This window comes from Manis javanica, chromosome 5 (genome assembly GCF_040802235.1).
Source record: "Manis javanica isolate MJ-LG chromosome 5, MJ_LKY, whole genome shotgun sequence".
Taxonomy (NCBI): Eukaryota; Metazoa; Chordata; class Mammalia; order Pholidota; family Manidae; genus Manis; species Manis javanica.
The window spans coordinates 18,873,603-18,900,939 of record NC_133160.1 but is presented as its reverse complement, the minus strand read 5'-3'; the positions used below and the strand labels follow the sequence as shown (position 1 = coordinate 18,900,939).

Genomic DNA, 27,337 nt, shown 5'->3' with positions numbered 1-27,337 from the left:
GCGAGAGGCGGGGCTGGCGCGTACGATCCAAGATGGCGTTGGCCGGTGTTGCCGGGCCGGCGGCGAACGTGTTCCCCTTCCGAGATGCCCGCGCCGCGCCGGACCCAGTGCTGGAGTCCGGCCCAGGGACACATGGGCCGCTGCCAGTGCCGCTGGTGTTGGACAACGGGTCGTTCCAGGCCCGCGCTGGCTGGGCGTGCCCCGGGCCGGCCCCGGGTTCCGAGCCGCGCCTGCAGTTCCGCGCTGTGTGCGCCCGCGGGCGTGGCGGGGCCCGGGGCGTGGCTGGCCCGCAGGTGGGCAACGCTCTGGGAAGCCTGGAGCCGCTGCGCTGGATGCTGCGCTCGCCCTTCGACCGCAACGTGCCGGTCAACCTGGAGCTGCAGGAGCTGTTGCTTGACTATAGCTTCCAGCACCTGGGTGTCTCCTCACAGGTGAGGCGAGGTTGAGAGGTGGGGTGGCCTGGGGTCTTGTCTCCGTTCACTCTGCCCTCGGAGAGATAATAGTTATTCCAGTAGCTCTCGTTGTCATTTAGTCATTTGATCAAATATTAAGGGCCTAACGTGTGTAAGCTGTTGGCGCCTAGGGTATAGCACTGAACGAAAACAACCCCCCTTTTCTCCTGCAGCGTACCTTCGGGCACAGAAGCTCGTTTGTTAATACTTTCATTATTAAAAATGTATTGAGCACCTACTTTGTGTTAGGCGCTTTTCTAGGTGTTTGGAATACATTAGTGAGCGTAACACAAAATTTCCTGTGCTAATGATGCTGGTATGGAAAGACATTCTAGTATGAAAAGAGACAACAAACAATAGAATTAAGTAGTATATTCCGTGACATGATAGGAGAGGAGAGGGTTACATTTTTCAGTACAATGGTCAGGGCAGGATTCGAAGAAGGTGATGTTGGACGAGGGGCTGAAGGATTGAGGGAGCAAGCCATGTGAATATCTGAGGGACTGGCATTCCAGACAGAGGGAATAGCCAGGGAAAAGACCCTGAGGCAGGAGTGCACCCTACTCCTAGCCAGAGTGAGAGGGAGAGTAGTAACTGGAAAAGAAGCCAGAGAGGTAATTAGGGGCCAAATCACACACCTTACAGGCTTTTACTCTGAGTGAAATGAGGATCACAGGGTGATGAGCAGAGGGGGAACAGGATTTATGTTCCAAAAGGATCACTACAGCTGCTCTATGAAGAATGGACTGGCACAGGTCATAGGATAGAAACGGGAATACCTGTTAGGGAGCTGTTGGCAGTAGCCCAGGGGGGAGATGATGGTGACTTAGATGAGGAAGGTAAGGAGAGAGGGGGAGTGGTAAGAAGTGGTTGGATCCTGGAGATACTTTGAAGATAGAGTCAACATGATTTGCTGTGAGTTTGGATGGAACTTGGCTTAATAACCCTAAACTGACCTTACTTTCGTGTTTTCCAAAACAGCCTCCCATAGAGGTAAGATGACAGTTGCTACTGGTCAGGTTTTTGTTTGAAGATGAAAAGCAAATTCAGCCCTACAATAAGGATTTGTTTTCTTTTATGCTTTAAAAAGATGATTCTTTTATCACTCACCTATTCACCCTTTGTTTTCAAAGTAGGGCTGTGTTGATCATCCCATAGTTTTGACGGAAGCTGTGTGCAACCCACTGTATTCACGCCAGATGATGTCTGAGCTTCTGTTTGAATGCTACAGGATTCCTAAAGTTGCCTATGGAATAGACAGCCTCTTCAGCTTCTACCACAATAGGCCAAAGAACATGATTTCCAGTGGGCTTATCATTTCATCTGGATACCAGTGTACACATATTTTACCTGTCTTAGAAGGGAGGTAAGTTGCACTTAGAGCATTTGAGTGCTGTTTTGAGAAACGTTCAGGAAACACTGGGTGCCTACTCAAAAGGTAAAGTGCAAACAGCAAGGACTGGACCATGAACTGGCATCTGGACTTAGCACTGACCCACTTCACTGTGTGACTTTAGGTGAGTCACTTTGAATATTTGTGTCAAAATAAATGCCATTGAATTTATGGAAACCTAACAGTGGAAATTTCTCTTGACATACCTACAAAAATTTATGAAGAATAAAGTACTTCTTGCTTTTATGAAATACATAGTTTATGCAGTTTAAACTCTGATAACAGATTTCTATTTTATGTAAATAAGATAATTGCAGAAATTACAAATAACGTTTTTTGTTATATTTTATTTTATGTTATTTTTATGTTATATTAAGAGGAATTTATTTTACCTGAAGGCTAAAAAATGGTCAGATTGAAGCATATCATGTTCTGTGCTGGCATCTGCTGGTGAGGTATGACACAGCAGTGACATTTCAATGTACACCAAGTTCCTAGTATAAAGCAAGCTCTGCTGTTCTTTCCCACATTAAGAAAAAGCTATTCTTGTTCATTTCCCCTTCATTTCCTATGAAAGATACCTGGTACTCTTAGATTACAGTAAGCCAAATGTTTGTGGTTATTTAATGTGCAACAGGAGAATTGGAGTGTTTGAGGGTGGAGCTCTCAAACTCTGGCCTATACTACATGTACCTGGAAACTTGTTAAAATGCATATCCCCAGGCCCACCTCAAAGCAAATGAGTCCCAGAAATTGTTATGTTTAACATTTTCTCAAGGACCTGATTCTATGATACTTGGTCCTAGGACTGCAGTTTGAGAAATACTTGATGAGTTACATAAGGGTCTGACTTAAGAGTATGTGCTCTTCCCATTGAACCTCATTTCCTTCTGAGACTTGCCAGAAGTTAGATGCCACATGTCTGGGTGTGAACTAGGAATTCCTGCATTGGGTAAGAGGTAGCACCAGGAGAACTTAAAAACGTCCCTTCCACCTGTGCCAGAAATTTCAATGTTGTTTTCCATTCTTTGGTTGCAGGTTAGATGCCAAAAACTGCAAACGCATCAATCTTGGAGGAAGCCAAGCAGCTGGCTACCTCCAGCGTCTCCTGCAGCTTAAGTATCCTGGGCATCTAGCAGCTATCACTCTCAGCCGCATGGAGGAGATCCTGCATGAGCACAGCTACATCGCTGAGGATTATGTGGAAGGTAACAAAGAGATTAGCTTGCAGCTTTTGGATGCTGTCTACCTTTGGGGTGTTCCTTAAATTGTTCCCAGGATGACTCTTGCTCATTTTTTTACTCTTACTATTTTTAGCATCCCCTAACCTTTTTGGTATTTATTTAGCAAACTGTAAATAATCTTGTAACTTGTAGGTTCTTTTTCAAAATTATTTTAGCTATTATAGCTCTGTTGCCTTTCCATATAAACATTAGGATCAATTTGTCCATATCTACCAGAAAGTTCTGTTGGAATTTTATTTAAAAATACATGAAATCTGTAGTTAGACTAGATATAAAACAACATTCTAAATATAAATCCAGATATAATATTAAAAACATAAATAATATTAAATCCACACTGGGGAGAATTGACTTACTTTACTCTGTTGTCTTCCAATCCAAGAACATAGTATGTCTTTCCATTTATTTAGATCTGTTGATTTCTTTCATCAGCATTTTGTAGTTTTCAGTGTATAGAGCTTGTACATGTTGTGTTAGATTTATGCTTATGTATTTCTCTTGTCTTTTTTTTTTCCCAAACAAAAACTGTTGACAGTTACTTACTGCTCATGTATAGAAATGCAGTTACTTACTTGTACCCTCTGACCTTGCTAAGCTTATTCTAGATTTTTATAGATTCCTTGGGAATTTCTGTGTAGGCATGTCTTGTTCTCAATTCCTGATCTTGGGGTGGTAGTGGGGAAGTACTTAGTCTTTCATTATTAAGTATGTGATGTTAGCTTAAGGTTTTTCTGCAGATGCCCTTTATCAGGTTGAAGAGGTTCCCTTCTGTTCTAGTTTTGCTGACTTTTTATCATTAATAGATTTTGAATTTTTTAAAATTCTTTTTCTGCATCAGTTGACATGATCCTATGGTATTTCTGCTTTGGACTGTTCGTATGGGAGATTGTAATGATTGCTTTTTGAATACTGAACTACCCTTGATTTTGGGTTATAACCCCGTTTGTTCATGTATGTTATTCTTTACATGTTGCTGGATTCGATTTGGTAATATTTTGTGGGGTTGTGTGTCTGTATTCATGAGGGATATAGATCTATAGTTTTCTTGTACTGTCTTTGGTTTTGGTATTCAGAGCGCTGCTGGTCTTGTTAAATGAGCTGGAAAGTGTTCTTCCTACTTTCTAGAAAAGATTGTATGAATGATACTATTTTTTTTAAAATGTTTGATAGAGTTCTTTAGTGGAACCATTTGAGCATGGGAATTTCTCTGAAAGCTTTTAATTATGAATTTAATTCCTTTAATAGACAAGATTATTTAGGTAATCTCATTGATGTCTTCTTTTATTTCCTTTCTTCTATTTACTTTTTTTTCTTAAGTTAGAGGCTTAGGTTATTATGAGCCTTTTTCTCTTTCAGCATTTACTGCTCTCAGCACTGCTTTATCTAAATTACGTATATTTTGGTATATTCATTTTTGTTGAGTTCAAATATTTAATTTCCCTCAATACTTTTTAAAGCCACCGATGATTCAGGAATGTGTTGTTTTATATCCACATTTAGAGATTCTCTTATTCTATGTCTGTAATTTATTTTAGTTTGATTTCGTGATGATTAAAGAACTTTCTTTGTCTGGTATCACTTAAAGCCTTGAAGGCATGGTCTACTTTGATAAATGTTCCGTACACACGTGGAAAGAATACTGTGTTCTGTTGTTAGGTTGGGTATTCTGTGACATCATTTAGGTTCCTTCTGTTGGTAGTGGTGGTCAGTTCTTCTATATCTGTTCGTTTTCCATCCACTAACTCTGTTGATTATTAAGAGTGTTGAGATCTCAAGGCATAATTGTGAATTTTCCTATTTATCTTTTCAGCTCTGTCGGTTTGATTTCTGAGATCTCTTTTATTATGTACCTATTTAGGATTTTTATGTCTTCTTGGCAAACTGACTTTTTATCATTATATACTATTCCTTTTTATCCCTTGCTGTTTTCTTTGCTTTGAAACCTATTTGGACATTAATTTAGCCATTCCACCTTTCTTTTGATTAGTGCTGCATGGTAATGCTTTCCATCCGTTTACTAGTAACCTGTATCATTATATTCAAAGTGAGTTTCTTAATAGTTGGGTCTTTTTTTTATTGGGCCTTTTTTGTTTAATCTTAATTATTCATGTGTTTGGATTTAGTTCCACCATTTTGTTATTTGTTTTCTGTTACTCCTCTTTGTTGTTCCTGTTGTCCTCTCCTGCCCTCTTTTGGGTTATTTGAACAATTAAAAAACGTTTTGGCATTCCATTTTGATTTATCTGACATGTTTTTTTTACCATGTCTGTCTGTCTGCATAGCTTTTCTTAGTGGTTGCTCTAGCATTATAGTAAGTGGACTCTTTACAGTCTTCTTAGATTCTCTATTTTGTTACTTCAAGTGAAATGTGGGGATGTTAGCACTCTAGAGCCTTTATCCTTCCCCTTTATGTTGGAGTTGTCTTCTGAATCATGTCTGTATATGTTGGATGCTCATCAGATGTTATTAAGGTTTTTACTTAGCGTTGTCAAATATATTTTAAAGACCTCAGGAGGCTGTTAGGCTATTACATTCAACCAGATTTCATCATTTCTATTGCTCTTCCTTTATTCCTGATGTTCCCAAAATGCTTCTGATATCATTTCTGGCTGAAGACATTTTTTAGCAGTTCTTTCAGAGCAGATTTGTGGGCATTATGTCCAGGTTTCATAGTTGCCTTTTGTTACTCGGCTGGATTCAGAGGTTGGGGGAGTGTGCTTTCTCCCTCTCACCTGGATCTAGAACCTTGGTGTTGACTTCCTAGCTTTTGTGCTAGTAGTGCTCCCATCTCTCAACTTCCAAACTTACTTCTTTGAAGAATTACAGAAATGGCGGTGCCCTGATTATTATGAAAGTAACGTCCACAAGATGCAGCTTCCATTCTCCAGCAAGCTACTTGGCAGCACTCTGACCTCCGAAGAGAGACAGGAAAGGCGACAACAGCAACTGCGGCGGCTGCAGGAGCTCAATGCCCGCCGGCGGGAGGAGAGACTGCAGCTCGATCAGGAGAGGCTGGACAGACTGCTCTATGTGCAGGTGACAGCAGATGCCACCGTGGGTCCCCAGCCTTGCCGAGCAGTCATCCCTGGAAAGTTTTTAGCTATATGTTCTTCCTCAACCGGAAAATGCATTGACTATCTGAGTCACCCTTGGGGTCAGGAAGGCGTCTAGTGGGGCTGTTGGTATAGAAGTGAACAGTATAGCAGCAGGTATTTCTGAAAGAGCTGTGGACTCTGGCTGTATTGATACATTTTGGCCTTATAATCTCCTTGACTTTATTTTTTAACATTTTAATTCAGGTGTAACACACGTGCTCAGTGCACAAACCTTAAGTGAGTGGCTGGATGATTTTCACAGCACACCATGTATCTGCATCCAGATGAAGAAATAGAGCATTACCAGCATCTCGAATCCTCCCTCATGTCTCCTCTTAGTCAGTAACGCTCCCACCTCTCCCCATCCAACAGATAATGACATGCATGACATGTGTCACCCTAGATTAGTTTTGCCTGATCAGGTGTTGCTGAAACCATGATATGATGGCAGCCTAGAGACAGCTGGGGAGGTGTGTGAAGCTTGGGTGGGAGGTGAGATGTGGACAGCAGGCTAGGGAGCTCTGGGAGCCTTCCTCTGCTTTACTTGTTCTCTGTTTGCCTTCTGAGCTATTTCTCTTTCCTTCCTGTTTGTAACTGCACTGTTGTCACTGAGGGTAAATGGTGACTGCTCCTGGTTTCAGGAGCTTCTAGAGGATGGCCAGATGGATCAGTTTCACAAAGCTCTGATAGAGCTGAACATGGACTCCCCAGAAGAGCTGCAGTCCTACATACAAAAGCTCAGTTTGGCCGTGGAGCAAGCTAAGCAGAAAATCCTTCAAGCAGAAGTCAACCTTGAGGTGGATGTGGTGGACAGCAAGCCAGAGGTACTGAGGGCCATGGGAGGGAGGTCCCATAGGTCATTTAGAGAGAACAGCCCTTCCTGAGGTGGAGGAGGGGAAGGCTTACGTCAGAGGGGCTGTGACCAGACTCGAGGGAAAGAGAGCAGTATGGTGAGTGACGTCCATGGGACGTGGTAGGAAGTGATGGCACTGACCTTGTACCAACTGAAGGTCTGATCTGAGCGATTACACCCTGGAGACCTCTGTTTCTCCTGCAAGGGGAAGTGCGTGTAGAGTAGGGAGAACATTCACACACCAAACGTGTGGTGCCATCTTGAACCTGCTCCGTTGATGGTTATTTGGCAGTCATACACTCCCTTTAGCTTTGTGGTAATGTTTTATTAACTATATTGCAGTTGATCATTCACTTCCTTTCCATCTTGATGTTCCCTAAGGTCAGGTATCATACTTCATAAATAGCTGATGAATTTTTTACAGCAACTAGTAGGCATCTCAATAAAATATTTATTGATTGGTTTAAGATCAGCCTTTTATTACTAAAAACTAATTATTTGAGTAAGTTCTTTGACCTTCTCTGTTTCTCCTTTTTGTTTTCCTGCCAGTAGACTGTTAATAAGTGTTGATGTAGCCAAAAAGGCAGGTGGTAGCGCTGAGATAACCCAAACCCCAGCACTGGGCCCTGCATGGTGACAGGGCTGCCTGCAGGTCCCACCTTGGCCATAAGTCACTGGTTGGCTCACCTGTCCCTCACACTGGGAAAAAAGGGTTAATAGGTGTACCCCTGTTCCTGAGTCTATCATCCTAGAATTCTAAAACAGGAACTGCTTGACTGCCTTGTGATACCTCTGGGGTTAACCATTTTTGCTTACTGTTTTTTTCTGTTTTTAGGTCAACTTTAAAAAAATTCTAAAACCTATACTTTAGAATGAAATAGTCCTGTAGAAAAATCCAGTTTGATGCTAGGCTTGGTGTGGTGCTTGCCAGTGACTTTGACACTATCTGTGGCTTAACGTAAAGCCAGCTTTTGTAGTTACTGTCTCATCTGGAGGCTCACTCCCACAGTTCTCGCCCTCTGCCTCGCGGTCTCCACTCTCTGACGGGCTGTAGACCACATGAGGAAAGCAGCTGTCCGCAAGCATGAGTGTTCGATAGGGCAGATCCCGAGTCAGCTCCGAGGCACAGCTTACTGGACCATGGAGTCTGGGCAGGAGGCACCTTGCCGACCATATTACTCTCTCCTACAGATCAGCTGCAGCTGAGCCAATGTGCCTTTTCTAGTTGACTTCTCCCCATTTTCAGGCCTGTGTTTCAGATTTGAGCTGTTACTGGAACCTGGACCTACTTTGTCTTTGGTGGTTATTCACCCATATTTAGTTTTTATCAGTTTTTAACATGCTAACAGGACATCAGCAACTTTATACCAGAGATGTGCCACTAAGCCACAGGCAGGGGAGGGATTTCAGGTTTAAAAAGTAAAAACCAAGTAACTGTGCTCTGAGGATACATATTCAGATCTCTCTGGGCTTGGGGAGATTTTGAAGTTTTGGACTTTAAAAGATTTTTCTGTATACCACTAATCTGATGAATCAACCTGTCCCCAAAGCTTTAAGGGCCAGTCAACATTTATTGAGGGTGATTGTTAGTTACTAGTGTCAGTTACGGTAATATTCATGGGGTAAATTGGTCTACAACACTGGTTGGCCAGTTCTACCTTTCAAAAAATATTTGTAGTATTTTCAAACGATGTAATTCAGAATGGGGAGAATGGATTTATGTGGATCAAAGTTCATACTGAAATGCTATCCAAGCAGTTATGACTGAATTGGATTAATACACTAAGTTTTTAACTTACAGTGTTTTCTAAAATCCTTTTTTTTTCCTATGCACCAGCCCTTGCTATTCTGCAAGTGTTCCGATGAGGTTGTTGTAACGGAGTAGGCTCTGTCAGCATTCTTAATGAATTTAATGAGGTATTTGAACTAGAAGACGCTGGCTTCCCATTCCCACAAGCATGGCATGAGGGGGTGGAATGGGGAGAGAGTTTTAGAGCACCATCATTCTTTGGAAAACACAACCACCAAATATAGAAAGTTCTGTTGCCTGACTAGCCAAGATCAGAGCTGGTCTCTGCTTATTCCTAATGCTGCTCAGGACTGTTCCAGGGAACCATGCTGCATCTCTGATGTGCTTTGGCAAACTGCCTTTCTGTTCACTTCCAAAAAAGAACAGTCATGCTTGTGTTGCTGAATGCCCCACAGTACACGTGGAGACCCTGGCAAACCCTCCAGGCAGAGAAGCCAGCCATGGTAGAGAAATCTGTTCTCTGTCAGATGCCTGTTGTCTGTGTTGAAGTGACTGGCCTTGTTCCTCTCTGTGAGTAATGTGAATTGGGATAAGTAATGTATCTTAACATTTTTAGTGATGCTAAGAAGTTATTTTTAAGGCGTTACGTTTTTGAATATAGTTGAAGGTGGATGATGATAATTTTGTCACAGCTGAAGAGGCCTTTTGAAACCCAAACATTTTACAGTGTTCTCTATTCCAGGGAAGTGTGACAGTTTATCCCTGGGATCCACACCTCAGTGCTAGGCATGGTACGCCAGAGACTAGTGGTGTAAAGGCGATGAAGATACAGTTCCTGCCCTCCTCGATACCTCAAGAAAACAGGGCTCATAGTAGAACCATTTTTAGCTGACCGTAATAATTATTGGATGTGGCAGTAGATGTGTTTGAGAATACAGAAGAAGTTCTGAGAAAGGATTGGATATTTGAGTTGGGCCCTGAGAGATGAATTGATTGCCACAGGTGGCAAATGAGGAGGGAAGGACACTTTAGATGCAAAAGAAACACATGTGCAAAGAGTGTGGCACGGTGTTGGCAGAGAGATGAAGCAGAGAAGGGGGCAGGGTCAGCCTGGATATAGTACTTCAGCAGAGCCTTCAGAGTATGTTCAGCGAGGTGGTAATCTGATGAGCTTTTATTTGGGGAAAATAACTGGTGGTGGCAGTTCAGATGATGGGTTGAGGGAGAGGCAAGGCTGGTGGTGGTGACACAGGCTGAACTGTTCATATTAATCCAGAACGGAGCTGGTGTGGTGACATCCTTCAGTAACCAAGGGGAGGGAGGGTGGAGGAGGAGACAGTTCAAAGGCAGAAGCCAAAGATCTTGCTGCTATTTGGGGGCAGAGACAGGAACAGCAGTTGCCAATGATAATAGAACATGTGACACGTGCCAGATCCTGTGCTGAGCACTTCTGTGTTGTCTGGATTAATTTTCATAATTTATTAAGTACTGTCGTCATTCCTGTTTTACAGGTAAGGAAACTGAGGTTTAGGGCAGTGAAGGGGTTTGCCCAGGGTCGCCCAGCGTGAGGTGGTGCAGGAGAGAATCAGATGCAAGCAGTCTGCTTCCAGATTCACTGTGGTTACACTGAGGCTGTAAGGCAGTGGGTGGAGGGCAGTGCCTTTGGTTTGGGGCGGCTTATCTTTAAAGACTCTGTGGGATGTCAGGTGGGGCTTTCCAGGACCCAGAACCACATGGGGAGGGAGAAATGAAGAATGCCCAGGGAAGGCCACCATGTAGGAGTCAGCTGGTGGAGGAAAAGTCCAGGAAGGAGATTGAGAAAGAGCAGCCAGAGCAAAGAGAAACCAGAGCAGTGGGTGGGAGAGTTCAAAGAGCATGGGTGATGGCTTGAGCTAGGACAGAGATGATCCATGTGTTCTTGGAGTCAGGAGGGAAGGAAGAACAAGGAAAAGATAAGGAGGATAAGTAGGTAAGTTGACTTTTTGAAGCACCTCAGGCGACCTGCTAAGAACCACAGGAGTGGATGAGAAGGGGTGGAGAGGAATGTCAAGAAAGTTTGAAGACAGCTGCTGTGGGGCAGGCAAGGGGAAGCTGGAGAGAACAAAAGGACGGCCTGGCAGCAGCCTGGGCCTTCCCCACTCCTGCCCCACTAGATGCATGTTTCACTTACCCGTGGCTGTGTAAAAAACACTCCAAACTCAGTAGCATAAAACGACCACCACCATTTCATTTCACCATTTCGTGAACTTGCTGGGTCAGGAATTCAGAGTGTAGCAGGGGTCTCTGTTCCCTGATGCCCGGAGCCTCAGCTGGGAGGCCTTGGACCAGTTGGGAACTGGAATCTCTGGCTTTTCAGAGAAGAGAGGGCTTTTCTCTTCTCTGGCTTCTTGGCTGGGATCACTCAAAGGCTGGACTCAGTGGGGATAGTTGATCCGCGCACCACACATGGCCTGTCCATATGCACTGGGCTCAGCATGGCGACTGGCTTCCAGGAAGGAGCTGCCCAAGGGGGAGTAGCGTTTGAAGAGAGGAGTGTTTAAAGAGATCACGTGGCCTTTTGCGACCTCACATTGGAAGTCACATGGTGTTATTTGCACCACACTAGTGGTTGGAGTCACCAACCCCCATCAAGATTCAATGGGAGGAAACCACTGGTTTATGGGGAATGTCAGAGTCATGTGGAGGAAGAGTATGTGGGATAGAAGGTACTGTTGTGACCATCTTTGAAAAATACTGTCTACCCAAGAGCAGAAGTGGAAAGGGTTTTGGGTAGTACCCTTCATGGTTTGAGAGTGATGGTTGGACTCAGCAGGAGTGGATAGAGGTGGGGGGGAGGGATGGTGGCAGTTGTGACTGGATCCCGGGGTGGGTGGAGAAAGGTGTGACTCCGCAGGAAAGGTCATCACCAGGAGGTTACGGAAGTCAGAGGAGTGAGCTTGGGATGAAGATGAGGAAGATAGAGGTGTAGGGATAGAGAGGTAGATGGGAGAGCTCAGTGGAGTCCAGGGTTTGCCTTCACCCATTATTATTTGGGGGAGGGGTCCACAGGGTTTGTCTGTAGTTATTCTAAATACACAGGTGACATTTGTGTGCCTCCAGCCCCATATGATGTCTGAGATTTTAGGCCCAAATGAGTGCCTGTAGGAGAAGAAGGCATGCCCAGCTCTCACCCTAATGCTGTCCATGGGTCATCCCCACTGGGTGGAGGAGGAAGCCGCTCAGATGATGCCACCTGGACCTTAAATAAATCTTGGGTTGCCATTCAGAGCTGGGTTGATGTGACCCCAAAGCCTCGCCTCTTTTTAACAGCACTTGGCCTCCTGGTTGCTCGTCATCCTGGATGACAAGCCACCAGATGAAAGCCAGATGATGGCTCCTGAGACCCCTGAGTTTAGTGCCCAGCAGAGTGGCACAGGCTGTCTTGGGGTAGGGGTTCCTTTCTTGTGAGGGGAGGTGGGAGTGTTGTGGAGTAGAGACTGCAGACAGCTAGGGGAATGTCCTGACATACTCTGCTGTCTCTGCTGGGGCAGAGACCTGTCATTCACTCAGCTGGTCTTGCTGCCATATGCAAACATCTTTCATTCCTGTCTTGTCACCTCTGCTCAGGCCAAAGCTTTCCCATACTCCTAAAAGCCCCTGCTGCTCTGTCACACACAGACTCATGATTTAGAGAGTTTCAGCTTGAGGCAGAGCAAAGACTTTAGAGCTAAGCAGGTCTACTTTAGGGCAGGTTTCCGCCACCTCCTAGTGTAACCTGGTTTTGGGCAAGCTGTTTCACCTCCTGAGTTTTCTCACCCATGAAGTGTGGCGATAATATCTGCTGTGAGGGTTGTGCAGAGGCACTTGTCCCTGCTCTGAAGTTGGATTCGGTATTTGGATGGCTCGCGCCTACTGCCCTGAGAAGTCCTTAGTTTTTTGCCTCCCAGCCACCCTCTCCTCCTTATATTACCTATTTCTAGACTAGTCCCTCTCCTCGTATTCTCTACTCTCAGGTGAAGAAATATTCCCTGTCCTTTCCAGGGTTTATCCTCCCCCAACTATGGTAGAGTCATCAATACTGAACGGAATTTAGTATACATTGCCTTCATTCAGTAAGCCACATATGCCACATGACTGTTTTGGTGTGTGTGTCAGAGTGTTGAAGGCCACTGAGTTTGAATGCTAGTTGACATTTGCAGTGTAAATGGGCAGGTTTAGAGAAGTAGTTTTAAGTGCTCTGAGCTGTCAGTAATTTATTTACATACTTTAGAGGCTCAGAGAGGAAGGAGGGACTCAGCATGGAGGGATCCCCTCTCAGGCAGGCGAGGCTGATGGCACTGGTCAGCTGACATTGTTAGAGCATTCTTCCATGGAAGGCAACAGTATTTCTTCCTGTAACTTTTTCCCTTTGAATCCATAGGGTAATACTTATCTGCCTTTCACATGGCAGAAAAACATGGCTGAGATGTCATCTAGAACTCCACCCCGACACCCCCCATACACCCTACCCTGCAATCCAACTTCTGTTATCCAGGTCAGAATTAACATATGCCCCAAACCCTCTGTTGTACATGGTGTCAGCATGTCTAGACCCCAATCAGGTTCATTGCTGTTGAAGAGGAAAGCCTGTCATTCACTCAGCTGTAGGACTCCCCAGATGGGAATCATTCTGCCACCTTGGGAGCTTTTAGTCACAGCCCCAGCCTGGTAAATCTGCTATTAAGGGGACTAATTGTTAAGCGCATTAGTGTTGGCATGTAGTCTGAGCCACTTTGTAGGACGGCAGCTGTCATGCCGTCCCCTACAACGGAGTTCTGTGTGGTGGGGTGATGGTTGTGGGCTGCAGGTCTTCCCTGGGCCTCAGGCATGAGCTGGCCCATCAGAAGGCTTCAGAGAGAAGGTGGGAGTTGATGAGGCTTGTGTAACTTGGAAAGGTAGGGATAAGAGCAAAACCCACTCCTGGCTTTTTAGTCTTTTGATCCTTGTGTTTTTTTATTTTTAATAATTCAGGAAATTTTTCGTGTTTTTATGTAAACTTTTAGGACATTTGGCAAGATCCCAGTTCTTCTTTAGGATAGTAAGCTAATAGATCTAAGGCTCACTGAGGTTACTAGTTCTGTTTTGTTTTCTTTATTCTGTTCTTAGACCCCTGACCTGGAGCATCTTGAGCCATCACTGGAAGACGTGGAAAACATCAATGATTTTGAGCCCTTGTTTTCGGAAGAGACGCCTGAGGTGGAGAAGCCAGTCACCACTGTCCAGGTTGGACTCCAGTGCCTAGACCATGCTTATGCTTTGACACTGTTGACATCAGTGACCAGTCTACTCTGGTCTGCTTCTTTAGGAATATTTTTTCCAAAAATGTCCCAGTTAAATTCCCTAGAAAGGGGGGTACCAGTACTTAAAATGTATGAAGTTAGGGTTTTTACAATAAGATCTGTGAATCTGGGAAAAGCAGTCTGCCAGGTGGAGATATTTGGGCAAGTAACTGGGGACTTTAGACCTGAAGACTAGCTTCAGTGGTTTCATTTAAATTTGAGCCAGTGTCAGTATGCTTAGTCATTATTTGGGCCTATGTTTCTGTCACTGCAGTGGCAACCAGATAGACATACTGGAGTCTTAGACACCTGGGAGAAACCTTTTGTGGCTGTACAGGGACTGGGGTGCTGAGCAAGGTACTGGGTGGAAGACTTGGTCTTCCAGGGCTCAGCCTTGCTGCTGCTGCTCTTCAGGAAGTCTCTTTGCCTGCAACCCAGGGACTGTTTCATGATGCACATTGGCAGAGGTGTCCTGGGATGTGGAGGTGTTTGCCATCTGGACAGTGTGCAGTAGGGTGGGATGGAAAGAACCTTCCAGATAAGGACTAATGTGAGCAAAGGTTCAGAGACCAGTCTCTGCCTGCAACCCAGGGACTATTTCATGATGCACATTTGGGAATTGGTAATTCGGGTGTAGCAAAAAGGTAGAAAATCGAATTAGCATATTAAGAGAGTTGGAGAGAGTTTAGTCTATCATGAACAAAGGGTGGATGTTATGTTGGAATAAGAAATGAGGTTTGAGGAAACTGGCAACTGGAATGTTTGTCATTATGGCCTAAAAATATCTTCTAAACCTTGGTTTTTAAAGCCCGTGTTTAACTTGGCAGCGTATCACCAGCTCTTTGTTGGGACAGAAAGAATTCGAGCTCCAGAAATTATCTTCCAGCCATCGCTCATAGGGGATGAACAGGCTGGGATAGCAGAGACCCTTCAGTACATTCTGAACAGGTGAGACTGTAACTTTTTTGGCTTGGATTTTCTTGAACCGTTTCCTTGAATTTGCATTGAATGGTAGATTTGATGGTCGGTGTTTGGAAATCTTGTCTTGCTGTCTGCTTTTAATTGACTTGCTGTGCTCAAGGATCAGATCATATTCTGTAATTCTTTCCTCAATATGTAAATGCTGAGTCTATTTAAGGACTTTAAAGAATTTATTTTTAAGTTTGAGCAACATGATGATGTGTGTGCATTGGCATTCATATAAAGTTTCACATTGTTGAAAACTAGTGATTTTGAATTGCCCTGAAAATGTGCAGAGCTTAAAAAAGATTTTTTTCCTCATTGCAGAAATTTTATTTACTTGAGTTTTCATTTCTATAACATGTCCCCTGACGTACACACGTCCATTCTATACAGGCATTTTCCTGCAGTGTGAGTTTTCATAATTCAAGTTGGACAAATGGAGAACATGAGTGATAGTACTCTGGGTGCTCTTGGCCCAACAGGACAGAAACTTGGCCCCAGCAAGGAAGAAAACCTGTCGGAGCTACCTTGTTAGAGTGACTTTGAGCATTATCTTAACAGTGGGTAGGAAAGTGATCAAAAATACGTTAAGATGAAGCTGTAATCTTAAAAAGAAAAAAAAAGTGCAGGTGGTGATCTGGGCTCTCAAAAGGGAGACAGGACATTTTGGAGTGATGGAAATGCTCTTTGCCTTCATTGTGGGATGGTTACTGGGGTAGGTAAGTTTGTCAGACTTCCTCAAAATCTTTGTAATCAATCCTCAGTGAAGTCCATTTTTAAAAAGTGTGTTAGAAAGACAGAACTCTAACCATGCTAATGAAATGAATTACCATTAAGGTCTCAACTAGATATTTGGTGTTCTGTAAAGATATAAATGAAAAATGGAAGTTTTTGGCTTTTTTTTTTTAAACTTTTTGTGTAGATGTTTTCCATTTTGTACTGAGAGCTTGCATTTCCACATCTTTGTTCTCTTCTGAAGTTGGAGGGACTGTATAAAAGGACCCATTTCTGTCTAGGTACCCAAAGGACCTTCAGGAGATGCTGGTTCAGAATGTTTTCCTCACTGGCGGCAACATGATGTATCCTGGGATGAAAGCTAGAATTGAGAAGGAGCTGTTGGAGATGAGGCCCTTTCAGTCTGCTTTTCAGGTACTGATTGTTCACGTGACCAGCTCTTTTGAAAATGGCATTCATTAATTTCTGATTGCAAAAGTAATAAAGCGTAAATCAGGAAAATTGCTTTATAATTCCATCGTCCAGAGATACCTGCTATTAACATTTTCATGACTTTCCTTCTGGTCATTCATCTGTATTAAGTTCATAAAGCAGAGTGGATATCATGTTTTGTTTTGTTTTTTTAACTAAAAAAGGAAGACATACATATAAAAAAATTCACATTACAGAAGAGCATCCATTGAAAACAAGTCAATTCTCTTCATCCACACCCTCCTATCAGCATAGCTTTTCTTTCCACGTGAAGCATTTACTGCCTTGTAGCCTGGATTTCCTTAGCCTGTCCTTAACATTTTCCCATGTGTTATTCTAAAATGCTATTTTTTAATGACCATATGGTTTGGGTGCCTCATAATTTATCTGCCAAACCCTTGATCACTAATAAACATGGTCTCAGCTCCCTCTGTGGGCCAGGCACTGTGGGGATGCTGAGATGTCCTAGAAACAGACGTGAGAACCTGTTATCTGAGGGGGTTGCAGCCAAGTAAACAGGCCATGATAACCCAGAGCATGATGGACATGCAGGCGTGGGCACCCGTTAGTCTTGGAATTCAGTGATGGCTCCGTGAAACTGAGGTGTCCTGGGATGAGGAGGTGTTTGCCATCTGGACAGTGTGCAGTAGGGTGGGATGGAAAGAACCTTCCAGATAAAGACTAATGTGAGCAAAGGTTCAGAGACCAAAAGGCTGACAAGGGAGTGAGCAGTAGCTGAGTGTGGCTGGAGTGTGTGACTGCTAAAGAGGAGTGGAGAGGGTGGTAGGCCCATGTGATGCAGAGCCCGTGTCCTGCTAAGAGGCTTGGCCTTGACCTCCTGTGCTGCGTGATGCAGTTTCCATTCAGGGTGTGGTCTCTGGGCTTTGGTTCTGTCACCACCATCACTGAATTTCACCAAGCCTCATTTTTCCAGCAGTAGGGGGGGGTAATCATAGCACCTGTTACCAGGTGTGGCATGCTATTGCATGACAGGTGCTCAACACAGGGCCCTGTGAAATAAATGCCCAGACATTAGTGTTGTGTCTGGGGTCCCTGGGACCATCCAGGTTCCATGATTTGCTAGGACTCTTAGGACTCACCATATAATCATCATACTCATGGCTGTGATTTGAAAGGAGACAAAGCAAAATCACTGGAGAAGAATTAGGTGCATTGTGTAAAGTCCAGAGGGAACCTGACCTGATACCAACCCCAGAGTCCTCTCCCGGGGGATCACACAGGACGTGGTCCTGCCTTTGCAGAAAAGAGCTGACCTAGAAGGCCTGACAACTTTTCCTTAGAAAGGCCTGCTCACCTTAGTTAGTCTTCGGCTAGCATCAAGTCTCTAATCTCCCAGTAGTGAGCTGTGCTAACACATATGAAATGTTGCCAACCTGGGCAGCTTGTTAGATTCTCAGTGCCCAGAATATTTTGGGGGAACTGATCATGTAGGCACATTCTAGACTCCCAGAAGGAAGCAGGTATTCAGCATAAAGCACATCATTTGTCCAAACAGATACAACAAGCCATGCTTACCAGTTAATAGCAGGCACCCTTCTGAAATCCAGGTTCCCAGATGCCAGCTAAGGACTAACTTGTGAGCAGACCTTTCCAAGGATAAGCTGTCAGCCCCTCTACATAGCTCTTTTCTGCACAAGTGGGACTATGAAGGAGTGTCAGCAGGGGTATCATGTGATCCAGTTTGCATTTAGATAGATATTTTGACACTGGTGTAGAAAATGGAGGATTAGGAGAAATACTGGAAGCAGGAGATCAGCTAGGAGGCAGCTCCTCAGCCTGTAGGCTGAAGTGCTTACTCCTCACCACTTGCCACAGTTTACTGTGTCTCTTGTGGTCTGACCTTGAATAACTCCAGCATTATCTCTCATCCCTTCCCCTTTTGTCCTGGACAGCAGCAATGTCAGCCATAGTGAATGCACCATTTCTCAAATATGCCTTGTTTTCTGCCTCAGGCCTGTGCATATGCATGTTCCCTTTGCCTAGACTACTCTTCCCAGCCTAGTCCGAGCATTTCTTGTGCCTGGTTTAGATGTCACTTCCTCCAGAGAAGCCTTCCCTGTCCTTGTCTATATTCCTTACCACACCCACTTCCGTTAGGGAAGGACCAACCGTGTGGTGAATTGTGTTCTTGGCTTAGTGTCACATGGTAGCTATGCAGGAGACATGAAGGCAGAGGCATTGGGAGAGGAAAGGAAGGAGTTGTGAGAGTGATGAGGAGAGGAAAATTGTCAGAACTGGGTGATAGATTGTATCCAGGGAGAGAGGTGGGACCTAAGACAACTCTGGAATTCTAGATTGGGCAACTGGTTGGGTTAAATCCAACATTCACTGGACGAGGAAATACAAGAGGAAGAGCAGGCTTGACAGGGAGGATAACAAATTCTGTCTCTTGGCAGGGTCTGAGTTGTATTTCCCAGGGATGCACAGGATGAGATAACTCACAGCTAACCAAGGAGTGCTCTGATGAAAGGCAGAGGGGGTAGACTCGGATCATTAGCATAAATGTGCCTGTATTTTTTTCACTGTCGAATTACTATTTTTCTATATCACTTCCAAAGCGTCTTTTTCATGGCTGTATAGTATTCCATTGTTAGGGTCCATATATTGGCTTGTATTTTGTATTGGTAACCATTTCCTGAATCCTTACCCCGTGCCAGGCATGTACCGCATGCCTTACACTTGTTCTCTCAATGACGCTTTCTAAGCCAGAGTGGTAGGGGCTCTTGTTACCTTATTTTGTCATTGATGGTCCCTTCTCACAAGTCCCTCACCTGTGTCAGCCCAGGCCACAGTCTCCTGGGCTTGTAGATTTTTCTGCTTCCTCCTCCATCTGTATGTGCTGATGCCACTTTGTGTCCCTGTCCTTTACTTCAGAAAGTTCTGAGGTCACCCTTCCAACCTGGAACTCCTGTGGTTGGTGGAGGGAGGAAAAAGGAAAGTGGAAAATCAAGCGGTGACTCCAGAAACCAGGAAGCTTGGTTTGCCCTAAAGAGAATGTTCTCCTGAATGGTCAGGTCAGCCTAGTTGAGGGGCATTCAGAGCTCCTGACCCTGACCTGACTCTGACAACAAGCAGTGCAAACAGCGCTGGTGGCACCATGGGGAATCCCAGACCATCCTCTCTGCTCTCATTTCCCCTTCGCCACCATGGCTAGAGCCACTTGGCATCACCCTCGCTTCCCTCCACTTTCAGAGAGGGAATCGGAGCCAGGCAGGCCTTTTCTCCAGCTAGAGTGCCAGCTCTGCTCCCTCTCTCCCCCTAGCAGCTTGTGGTCAGGGGCAGAGGAGCAGGAGGCGGGACACCCAGTCTCTCTGACCCTTCATGGTAGGTCTTGTGTTTGTAGAATGGCTGACAACTGTTTATTGTGTTAAATATGCTTCACATTTTTGTGTGCTCTCCTGGAGAGAGGGGCATGTCAGCTCACCTGTACTTGGAGGGTGCAGAGATAGTCCTGGATCGTCTTAGAATTGACTGGGCCCTCCCTACATGTATATTCCTGGGGATAAACTGTGGGGAGCTGCAGCTGGGCCTGGAGACACTCAGTCCTTGAGCCCTGAGGGGAGACGTCCTTCTGGTAAGGGGTCTCCTTGTGTTTCAGGTTCAGCTTGCCTCCAACCCTGTGCTGGACGCCTGGTACGGTGCTCGTGACTGGGCCTTGGACCACCTGGACGACAGCGAGGTCTGGATCACCAGGAAGGAGTATGAAGAGAAGGGAGGCGAGTACTTCAAGGAGCACTGCGCCTCCAACATCTACGTCCCCATCCGCCTGCCAAAGCAGGCTGCCCGCTGCTCAGAACCCCAGACACCCAGCAAAGGCTCGGGGGCCGGTGCAGGTGGTGCCAGTGAGCAGGTATAGCAGAGGGGCCCTCCTGGACCTGGGCCAAGTCAGGCAGTGTGACAGGACAGGCTGTGACCACCCTGAGACTCCACACTGGGCTGCGAGGCAGATTTCTCCTGGAGACCTTGGACCCTTAACTGTTAAGGGACACTAGGCATTACCCTGTAAACCTGTGACCACTGGGGGCTTCTGCCCTGAAGAAACCTGAAGTGACATTCTCTTGGACCGTGGCATCTGCTTCCTGCAGCAGTAACTGAAGGCAGGGTGGAGGGCAAAGGGGTACAAAATGTATTGGTTCTTACTGCTTTTGAAAACCTTTTAAAAAATTATTTAAAACATATTGTCAGTGTAGATATTCTTTCTTCTGAATTTATTCAGAAATTTTGTGAATGCCCAGCAGGTGGAGGTCTTTCATGCATAAAAAAAGGTGTTTATGTAACAAAAGCAATCATGAAATCTCAGGAGCTGGAAATTTTCTCTCCCTATTACTTCCTCTTATAAATATGGAAAAAGGGTCCAAAGAGGGTGACCAAGTTGGACAAAGTTACTCTTTTAGGGACCTGCTTGGTGCCCACTTCTGAACAGGCAGAAATGAGGCCTTGGCCCAGCTTTTGTTCACACTTTCTTTGCTGGAAATGTTTCCACCTATGAGGCCTACATACAGATTTTTTTATTTCTACCTCTGCAAGTTTGTTGGCTGCTTCACTTTTCCAGGCCTTTCTGAAGGAAGAAATAGACTGGAGGTTAGCTGAATCCGTGAACAGAGAGAATTTTCCATAGTCTGTGTCCCTGTATCTTTGCAACTTCATCTTAAATGGACATACGAGACCTCTCTTTTTCAAAAATTGCTTGTGAGAATTTTTTCTCTCAAACCCCCAGTGATTGAAACCAGAAGCCCCTGATATGCTGTGTCCCATCACAGAATCCATACATTCCAATCCCATGTAGCCTCTAGCCCGTTCCTCTGATGAGGCCACCTCAGAACCTGTTTGCTTATAGCTTGCCATGGATGCTTACCTGTATTTCTAGCTTGCAAGGGTTACAAACGGAAGACCATGAGGGGGCAGTGGTAGTGCTGGAGAAGGTAGAAACCTCAAGCCAACTCAGGATCTCCCACAGGATTGCAGTGAATCCTTGGCTGCCCATGGCTGAGCCCAAGGACTGGTGACAGGGTGATAATTATGAGCTACAAAGGACAGACGCAAGAAAGGAGGCAGGACTGGCGTCCATGGAAGAGATGTTTGCTTGTCATGTTTCCAGGAAAAGGAACCATGCTAACTGCTGTTAGGCCTGGGGTTCTTTCTCCCATGGTCACCAGTTTTAACAACTTGAACAACAGCGGTGAGGTCAGGACTGCCGTGGAGGTCAAGCCCCAAAGGAGAAGGACCCTGGTGGGCAGGTAAGCTGTAATATGTCACATTCAAAGCTGGACCTATCAGGGTTCCTATAGACTGGAGCCCAGGAGCAGGTATGGGACTACGATGAGTGGGGGCCAGGCAGGGGCTGAGTTTAGGCTCTCATTTCATCTCTGTGTCCACACATGAAGCATGCCATGACCTTTTATGGCCTCCTGAGCACGTGTGGCTCTCATCAGGGAATCTGCTCATGCTTCCCCAGTAAACTAGGCAGGAATTGGGTCCCCATGGGTTCCCTGGGCCTTGTACAGACCAGCAGAGTATGCACCGCAATGCCTTGGGTCTGCCCTCTGCCCCAGGATGCATTCTTCTGGACTGTAAAGTGCTCCCCAAGAGCAGGAAGTGTTTCATTTGACTTGAAGCATCTATAGCCCAGTGCTGGACTGGGAAGGGACAGAGGGCTCACAGGATTTTTAATGAATAACCAACCGGGCAGATGAATGAACGATCGAATCTGTGAACAAAGAAAATTTGAGAATAGTTTGTCTTCTCTGTCTAGAACAAGTCAGGAGTCTATACTAAGGACTTCTGAGCCAGAGACCTCTACCCACTGAGCCATCTTAACGTTCCCCCTTCACCCTGCTAAGATTGTTCCTGCAGAGAAGGTGGATAGGAATGTAGCTGAGTGTTCCAGGGGCCGCTGCAAAGGAATGTGGACTCCTGTAACCCAGCTTAGGGCGCTTGTCTGTGGGGTCATAGCAGGAGAGAGCCCAGGGGAGTAGTCTGTCCTGTAGGTCTTTAGAACGACTCAGCTCTGGGTGGTGAGGGCAGCTCTGATGGGTGAGTGGCTGTGTAGAGTGATCAGGGCCCCTCTCTGGCCAAGGTGACGGCAGGAGCTGCTGGCTACTTCTGCCTCTGCTTCCTGCTGGCATCTCCTGAAATAAAGTTTTACCTAAGGAACAAACAAGGTGAAAATGTTAGAAAGTAGAAGAGTGACATAAGTGTTAAGTCAGACAAGGCTAAACCAAGAACTGGAGAAACCAAATTCGTACAGAAACAATATATGGAGATTCTTTTGTCCCTGTGTAAGGGGTTAAGTGAATAAGGGGAGTTTATTGTTGTAAAAGTTTAGGATTAAAGAATTACAAGAAAATTAGAAAATGAGAGAATGCCAGAGGATTAGAAGGCGCAAGCAGAGGAACTGGCTGCTTTCTGAGTACATTTTGCTTTCCTCTTGGGCGCATAAGTGGACTGCAGTTCCCAGCCATTCTTGCAGTTGTACATGTGGCCATTTGAGTTCTGGCCAGTAGAATAAGAGTAGAAAAGGTGTGAACCATTTCCACCGCTGGCTTCTACAAACCTCCCATTAGAGCCCCCCTCTTTCCTCTTTCCCTGACCACTGACTGGATGGAGAGCAGTATGAGGCCCAGGAGGAGCCACAGATGGAAGGAGCCAAGTCCCTAAATGACTGCGTGGAACTGCATCAGAAATAATAAACTCTAACTGTTAAGCGGCTGTGCTCTTTGGCCTTACTGGTTACAGCAGCTGGCAATAGTCCAACTAAAACTACATTATAAATGAAAACTTGATTAGCTTAATGTTAATCAAGGAGATTTGTTAAGGAGGAAGAATTTTAAATAATATGAAATGAGAATAATGTGATAGTATCCCCTTATTTAGGAAGTGGGGATGATAATTCCTTTTATCCTAAAGAAGGATTAAATGAGATAATAAACCACCCAGGAATGTCAGCAAATATGGCAGAGACCAAGGTGATCTAGAAGTACCCCCTACTGCCTGCTGCAGAGTTAAGCAAAAAGTTGGATAAAGTATAACTAAACAAAACATAATATTAAACCTGAAAGAGAAAACTATGGATATCATAGAAGATCATAGAAATCAGAAATGAATGAATACAAAAAGTCAGGGCCAGAGTGTTAACCATAAGTAAGCCCTGAGGCAGTGTTAAAAGAGAGAAGCCCAAAGAGTAGACAGACTGTGGGTTTTAATGCCCAAGTTGGGACCACAGATGTAGCCCCAGTCACTCAAAATCAGGAGACTGAAATAAACTGGAATAGATCATGCTAACAATGGTAACTCAAGAAGACTAGCAATAGTGTGTATAGATCCAAACACTGAAGGAGAGAAAGCCAAACTAGGAGTATAAGGGAACTGGGAGCCGGGAGAGGGGGAAGGTAGCCTAGTTAATAAGTACAAGACAAAGTATAAATGAACTCAACTATGTTAATCATCATCATGTAAACAGATTAAAACTGACCTATCTAAAGCAAATAGATTAGATTTTTATAAAAATAGCTGCATGCTATCTGCAAAAGATGTGTTGAAAACATGATACAAAGATAGAGTGGGTAAAAAGATAGAATATAAACCAGGCAAATGAATACCACCTTACCTGCTGTAGCAATAGTAACATCAGGCAAGTGGTCTAGAGTATAAAGTAGCATTAATGGGAAATGGAGAAACCCACCCAAACCCTCCTTGTCCCACTCCTTATCCTTGTCCTCCTGCGAATAGTTAAGGGTAAAGCTGACAAACTCAAATATGAGTATTAATAAAATAAAACAGCATCCTTTTGGACATACTGTAAGAAAAGAACAAACCCAGAACACTCGAATTCAAACTTTTTAGCAGATGAAACATATCCCAAAACAGACAAACCCAGTAAAGCCAGTACAGGCAGAAAAAAACTACTGGAATGTTCCAGGATGAATTAGAAATAATTAGACAAGCAAATGTGGATGTAGGATTCCACAAAACAAATGAAAAACATGACCAAACCACAGCCTTTACAGACGGGACACTCCCAGTGTTCCTTAAACTTCTTCGGAGCATAGAAAACAAATCATCAATTATTATGTATGATATTATCAAAATCTGATAGATTGCACACACACGGAAAGAAAATCAGTCTCAAAAATATCAATGAAGTAGTAAACACAAGTAAACTGTTGACAGAATCCACTATCACATTAAAAATAATACATGGGGACCAAATACGTTTGTCAGTAATGCAAGTGTATCTGTCAAATAAAAAGACTCTCAGAGGTGTTACCCAATGTTTACTTATTACGGGACGTGTCCAATGACCGTCGTGTGTGTAGGCTGAGGGAATGGTGTTCCACATAATCACTGCACAGCATCTTTGGATCTTAGGCCATCTCACCGCAAGGCGAGGAGAGAGCACCAAGAGTCAAGTCCTGGCTCTGAAATGCTTCCATCCAGAAGTGACACGTATCACGCCTACTCAGATTTTGTTGGCCAAAGAGAATCATGTAGCCATTGTAATTTCTTAGTATTCCATTTTACGTCCTCTGTCTAGATATGCCTCTATGTGTTATTTTTTTGGTGGTTGCTCTAGGGATTACAATATGCATCCTTAATGTATTACAGTCTGTTATGAGTGAGTTCTGCAACTACATACAATGTAAGAATTCTAGCACACGTGACTTCATTTCCTACTTTGGGGATTTGCCGTTGATGTCGTGTATTTCACTATTAGGTGAAAATCCTGTAATACGTTGTTCATATTTTTTTCTTTAGCCCGTAGTCTTTTGGAGAAATCTAAAGGATGGTCTTTTACGTTTGCCTATGTGTTGACTTTTTCTGGTACAGGAGAGTTGGGGTGGGAGGACGACATTTCCTTGGCACCAGTCTCAGCTTGTACCTTCTACTCAGAAATGCTTAACACTTGGGAGGGACTTCCCCTTCTGGCACGTGCCCAGCTAGCCAGCCTTGTGGAAATGTTCCAGAGACAGTGCAGTGGGATTCTGCTGGCAGCCAGTCCTCAACCTGGACAAGAACTGACAGATGAATTCAGCTGCTTGGCATTTGGCATCCTGTGTAACCTTTTGATAAACACCTGGCAGGAGTGGGCTGTGTCTTAGCCTGCCAGTCCTTTCCCAGGCTGGGCAACCATTTGGGGACTGCCTAGGAGTCAGGTTGATAGGCATTCCCCAACTGGACAAGTCTTGGCGATTCTGTAGCTTTAGTTGCCGGGGAACGAGCTTACCTGCTTATCATTCCCCAGCTTGGGACACTTGATGAGCAGCAGTAATTGGATTGTCATCATAGTGTTGTTAAATGTGTAAGGCTTTATAACTGGACCGGCAATATCCATGCCTGATCACTATTCACAGTAATGGGCATTCCAACGGCATGAACCAAGTCAGTCCTTGTGTCGACAGTGGTTCTGTCAGCCTTTGTCATAGGCATTGTTTGAGCCATTGTGAGAAGGTACATGCAAATGCTGAGGTATACAAATAGGAAGCTGAATAAAATGACCAGAATATTTCCAAAGGCCCTGGTGGTGGGGGGGCAGGGAGGAGGATGGTCTTTTTCTTGGCAGCTTTTCCCACATTTTGGGTCTGATGATAGGAAAGCGCTTACAAGACTATTGAGATGCACTAGGAAATTTGGAACCTACCAGTTACACCCAGTTAATCCTGCATCCCCTCCGGGTGTGCCAAGCCATGGATTCTGGGGACTGGGTGAGCGAACAGGTCTTTTGGTGACACTTAGCAGCTCTCTGGAAATCACCAAAGATGACATGGACGCAGATCTCCTAAAGGTTCTTTTCTGAATTCAGAGCTGATTTCGGAGAAGGACCAAATTTAAGAGAGCTTCCAGAGGAGCCTGGGTGGGTGAAGAAGGTAAGAGCTTAGGTGTGGCTGGGGACTGGGCAGCACCTGGGCTCGCTCCTGTGACCTCTGCAAGCAGCGTCTTATACTTCCCAGTGCCCCTTTCTTTCCCATAGTTTGAGTTTGAGTTCTCAGGCCTGCTCTTTTTCCTGTTGTCTAATGGGATTCCAGGGCTTGACCTTGAGAATGGAGATCTTCCTCATAGACAATTTCTAGTGATGAGAATCTCAGGATGTGTTCTTACAAGAATTGTTTTTACTCTGAATCTGGTCAAGCTTCCAGATTTAACTGCCAGTTTACTGAAAATACTAGTGGCAGATAAACATTGTATGAATTAGGGTCCCAACAGGAAGCAGATGGTGAACTCAGATTAAGAAAAGTAGAAGAGGATTTATTGGCGAAGGTGAAAAGGACTGCAGGATCTTGGGATGAGCAGCAGAGAAGCCTTGACCAGCGGAAGGGGAAAATTACCACAACATAGAAAGGGAGGTAGTGGTGTAGAGCAGCTGACTTGAGAGGGGAAGTCACCTTCAGTCAAGAAGCACAGCCAACCGAATGTGGCCTGGCAGGGAGGGAAATAAACACTGTGACCTCATTCTCCTCCCTCCCTCCCATTCTTACCAGGGCTCCCTATTGGCCAAACCAAACTGAAGCCAGAGAGCAAATGAGCCTGTTGATGTAGTCCACGTAGGTCAGCCTTCTGGGGCAAAGACCAGGGTGGAGAAGGATGGAAGGGGGCCTGAATGGGGCAAGTGAGTAAAATCTGTTGCAAACATGATAATACCATGGGAATGCAATGAACAAAATGCAGAATGCAGAAAACTCTTCAGGACAAACCACCTTTATTTTTCCTCCATCAAATAAATTGCAAAGGGAAAAAGAGAGGCAGGGTAGACAAACCTATAAATTTGCTTTTTCCCTCCTAACAAATAAATTGCAAAGGAGATAAAAAGAAGGGGAACCTGTAAATTAAATAACATTTGAAACATAACACAAATATGAAGTGGACCTTGTTTGGATCTTCATTCTAGTAAATCAGCTGTTAAACTTACGAAAAAATCTGGGAAATTTTAATGCACTCTGGATATTTGACAAAAAGAATTATTAATTTTTTATTCTTAGATGTGAGAAAGCATGTGTGCACCAAAGAGAGAATGCTTCTAGAGTTACATACTGAAGTATTTGCGGATGAAATGATATGTCTGGGATTTG

General features: G+C 44.6%; 1 protein-coding gene across 4 annotated transcripts; it reads left to right on the top strand.

Moving 5' to 3' along the window:
• Nucleotides 1–27,337, top strand: ACTR5 (actin related protein 5). Of its 4 annotated transcripts, none has more exons than XM_017669015.3 (10): nucleotides 1–431; nucleotides 1,589–1,818; nucleotides 2,884–3,053; nucleotides 5,908–6,125; nucleotides 6,826–7,008; nucleotides 13,187–13,300; nucleotides 13,912–14,028; nucleotides 14,893–15,032; nucleotides 16,064–16,196; nucleotides 19,873–27,337. In XM_017669015.3, exons 1-10 carry the CDS (start codon nucleotides 33–35, stop codon nucleotides 20,128–20,130), a joined length of 1,962 nt encoding a protein of 653 aa, XP_017524504.3. In that variant the 5' UTR covers nucleotides 1–32; the 3' UTR covers nucleotides 20,131–27,337. The 4 variants fall into 4 exon arrangements, with proteins under 4 accessions (XP_017524504.3, XP_017524505.3, XP_073092710.1 ...); XM_017669017.3 differs by having other exon boundaries at nucleotides 294–431; nucleotides 1,586–1,818; XM_017669016.3 differs by lacking the exon at nucleotides 13,187–13,300.

Coding starts and splice junctions, on each gene's coding strand:
- ACTR5 (XM_017669015.3), top strand. CDS start 33: ATGGCGTTGGCCGGTGTTGCCGGGCCGGCGGCGAACGTGTTCCCCTTC. Junction 432..1,588: donor ACCTGGGTGTCTCCTCACAG/GTGAGGCGAGGT, acceptor TTTTCAAAGTAG/GGCTGTGTTGATCATCCCAT. Junction 13,301..13,911: donor ATCCAACTTCTGTTATCCAG/GTCAGAATTAAC, acceptor TTCTGTTCTTAG/ACCCCTGACCTGGAGCATCT.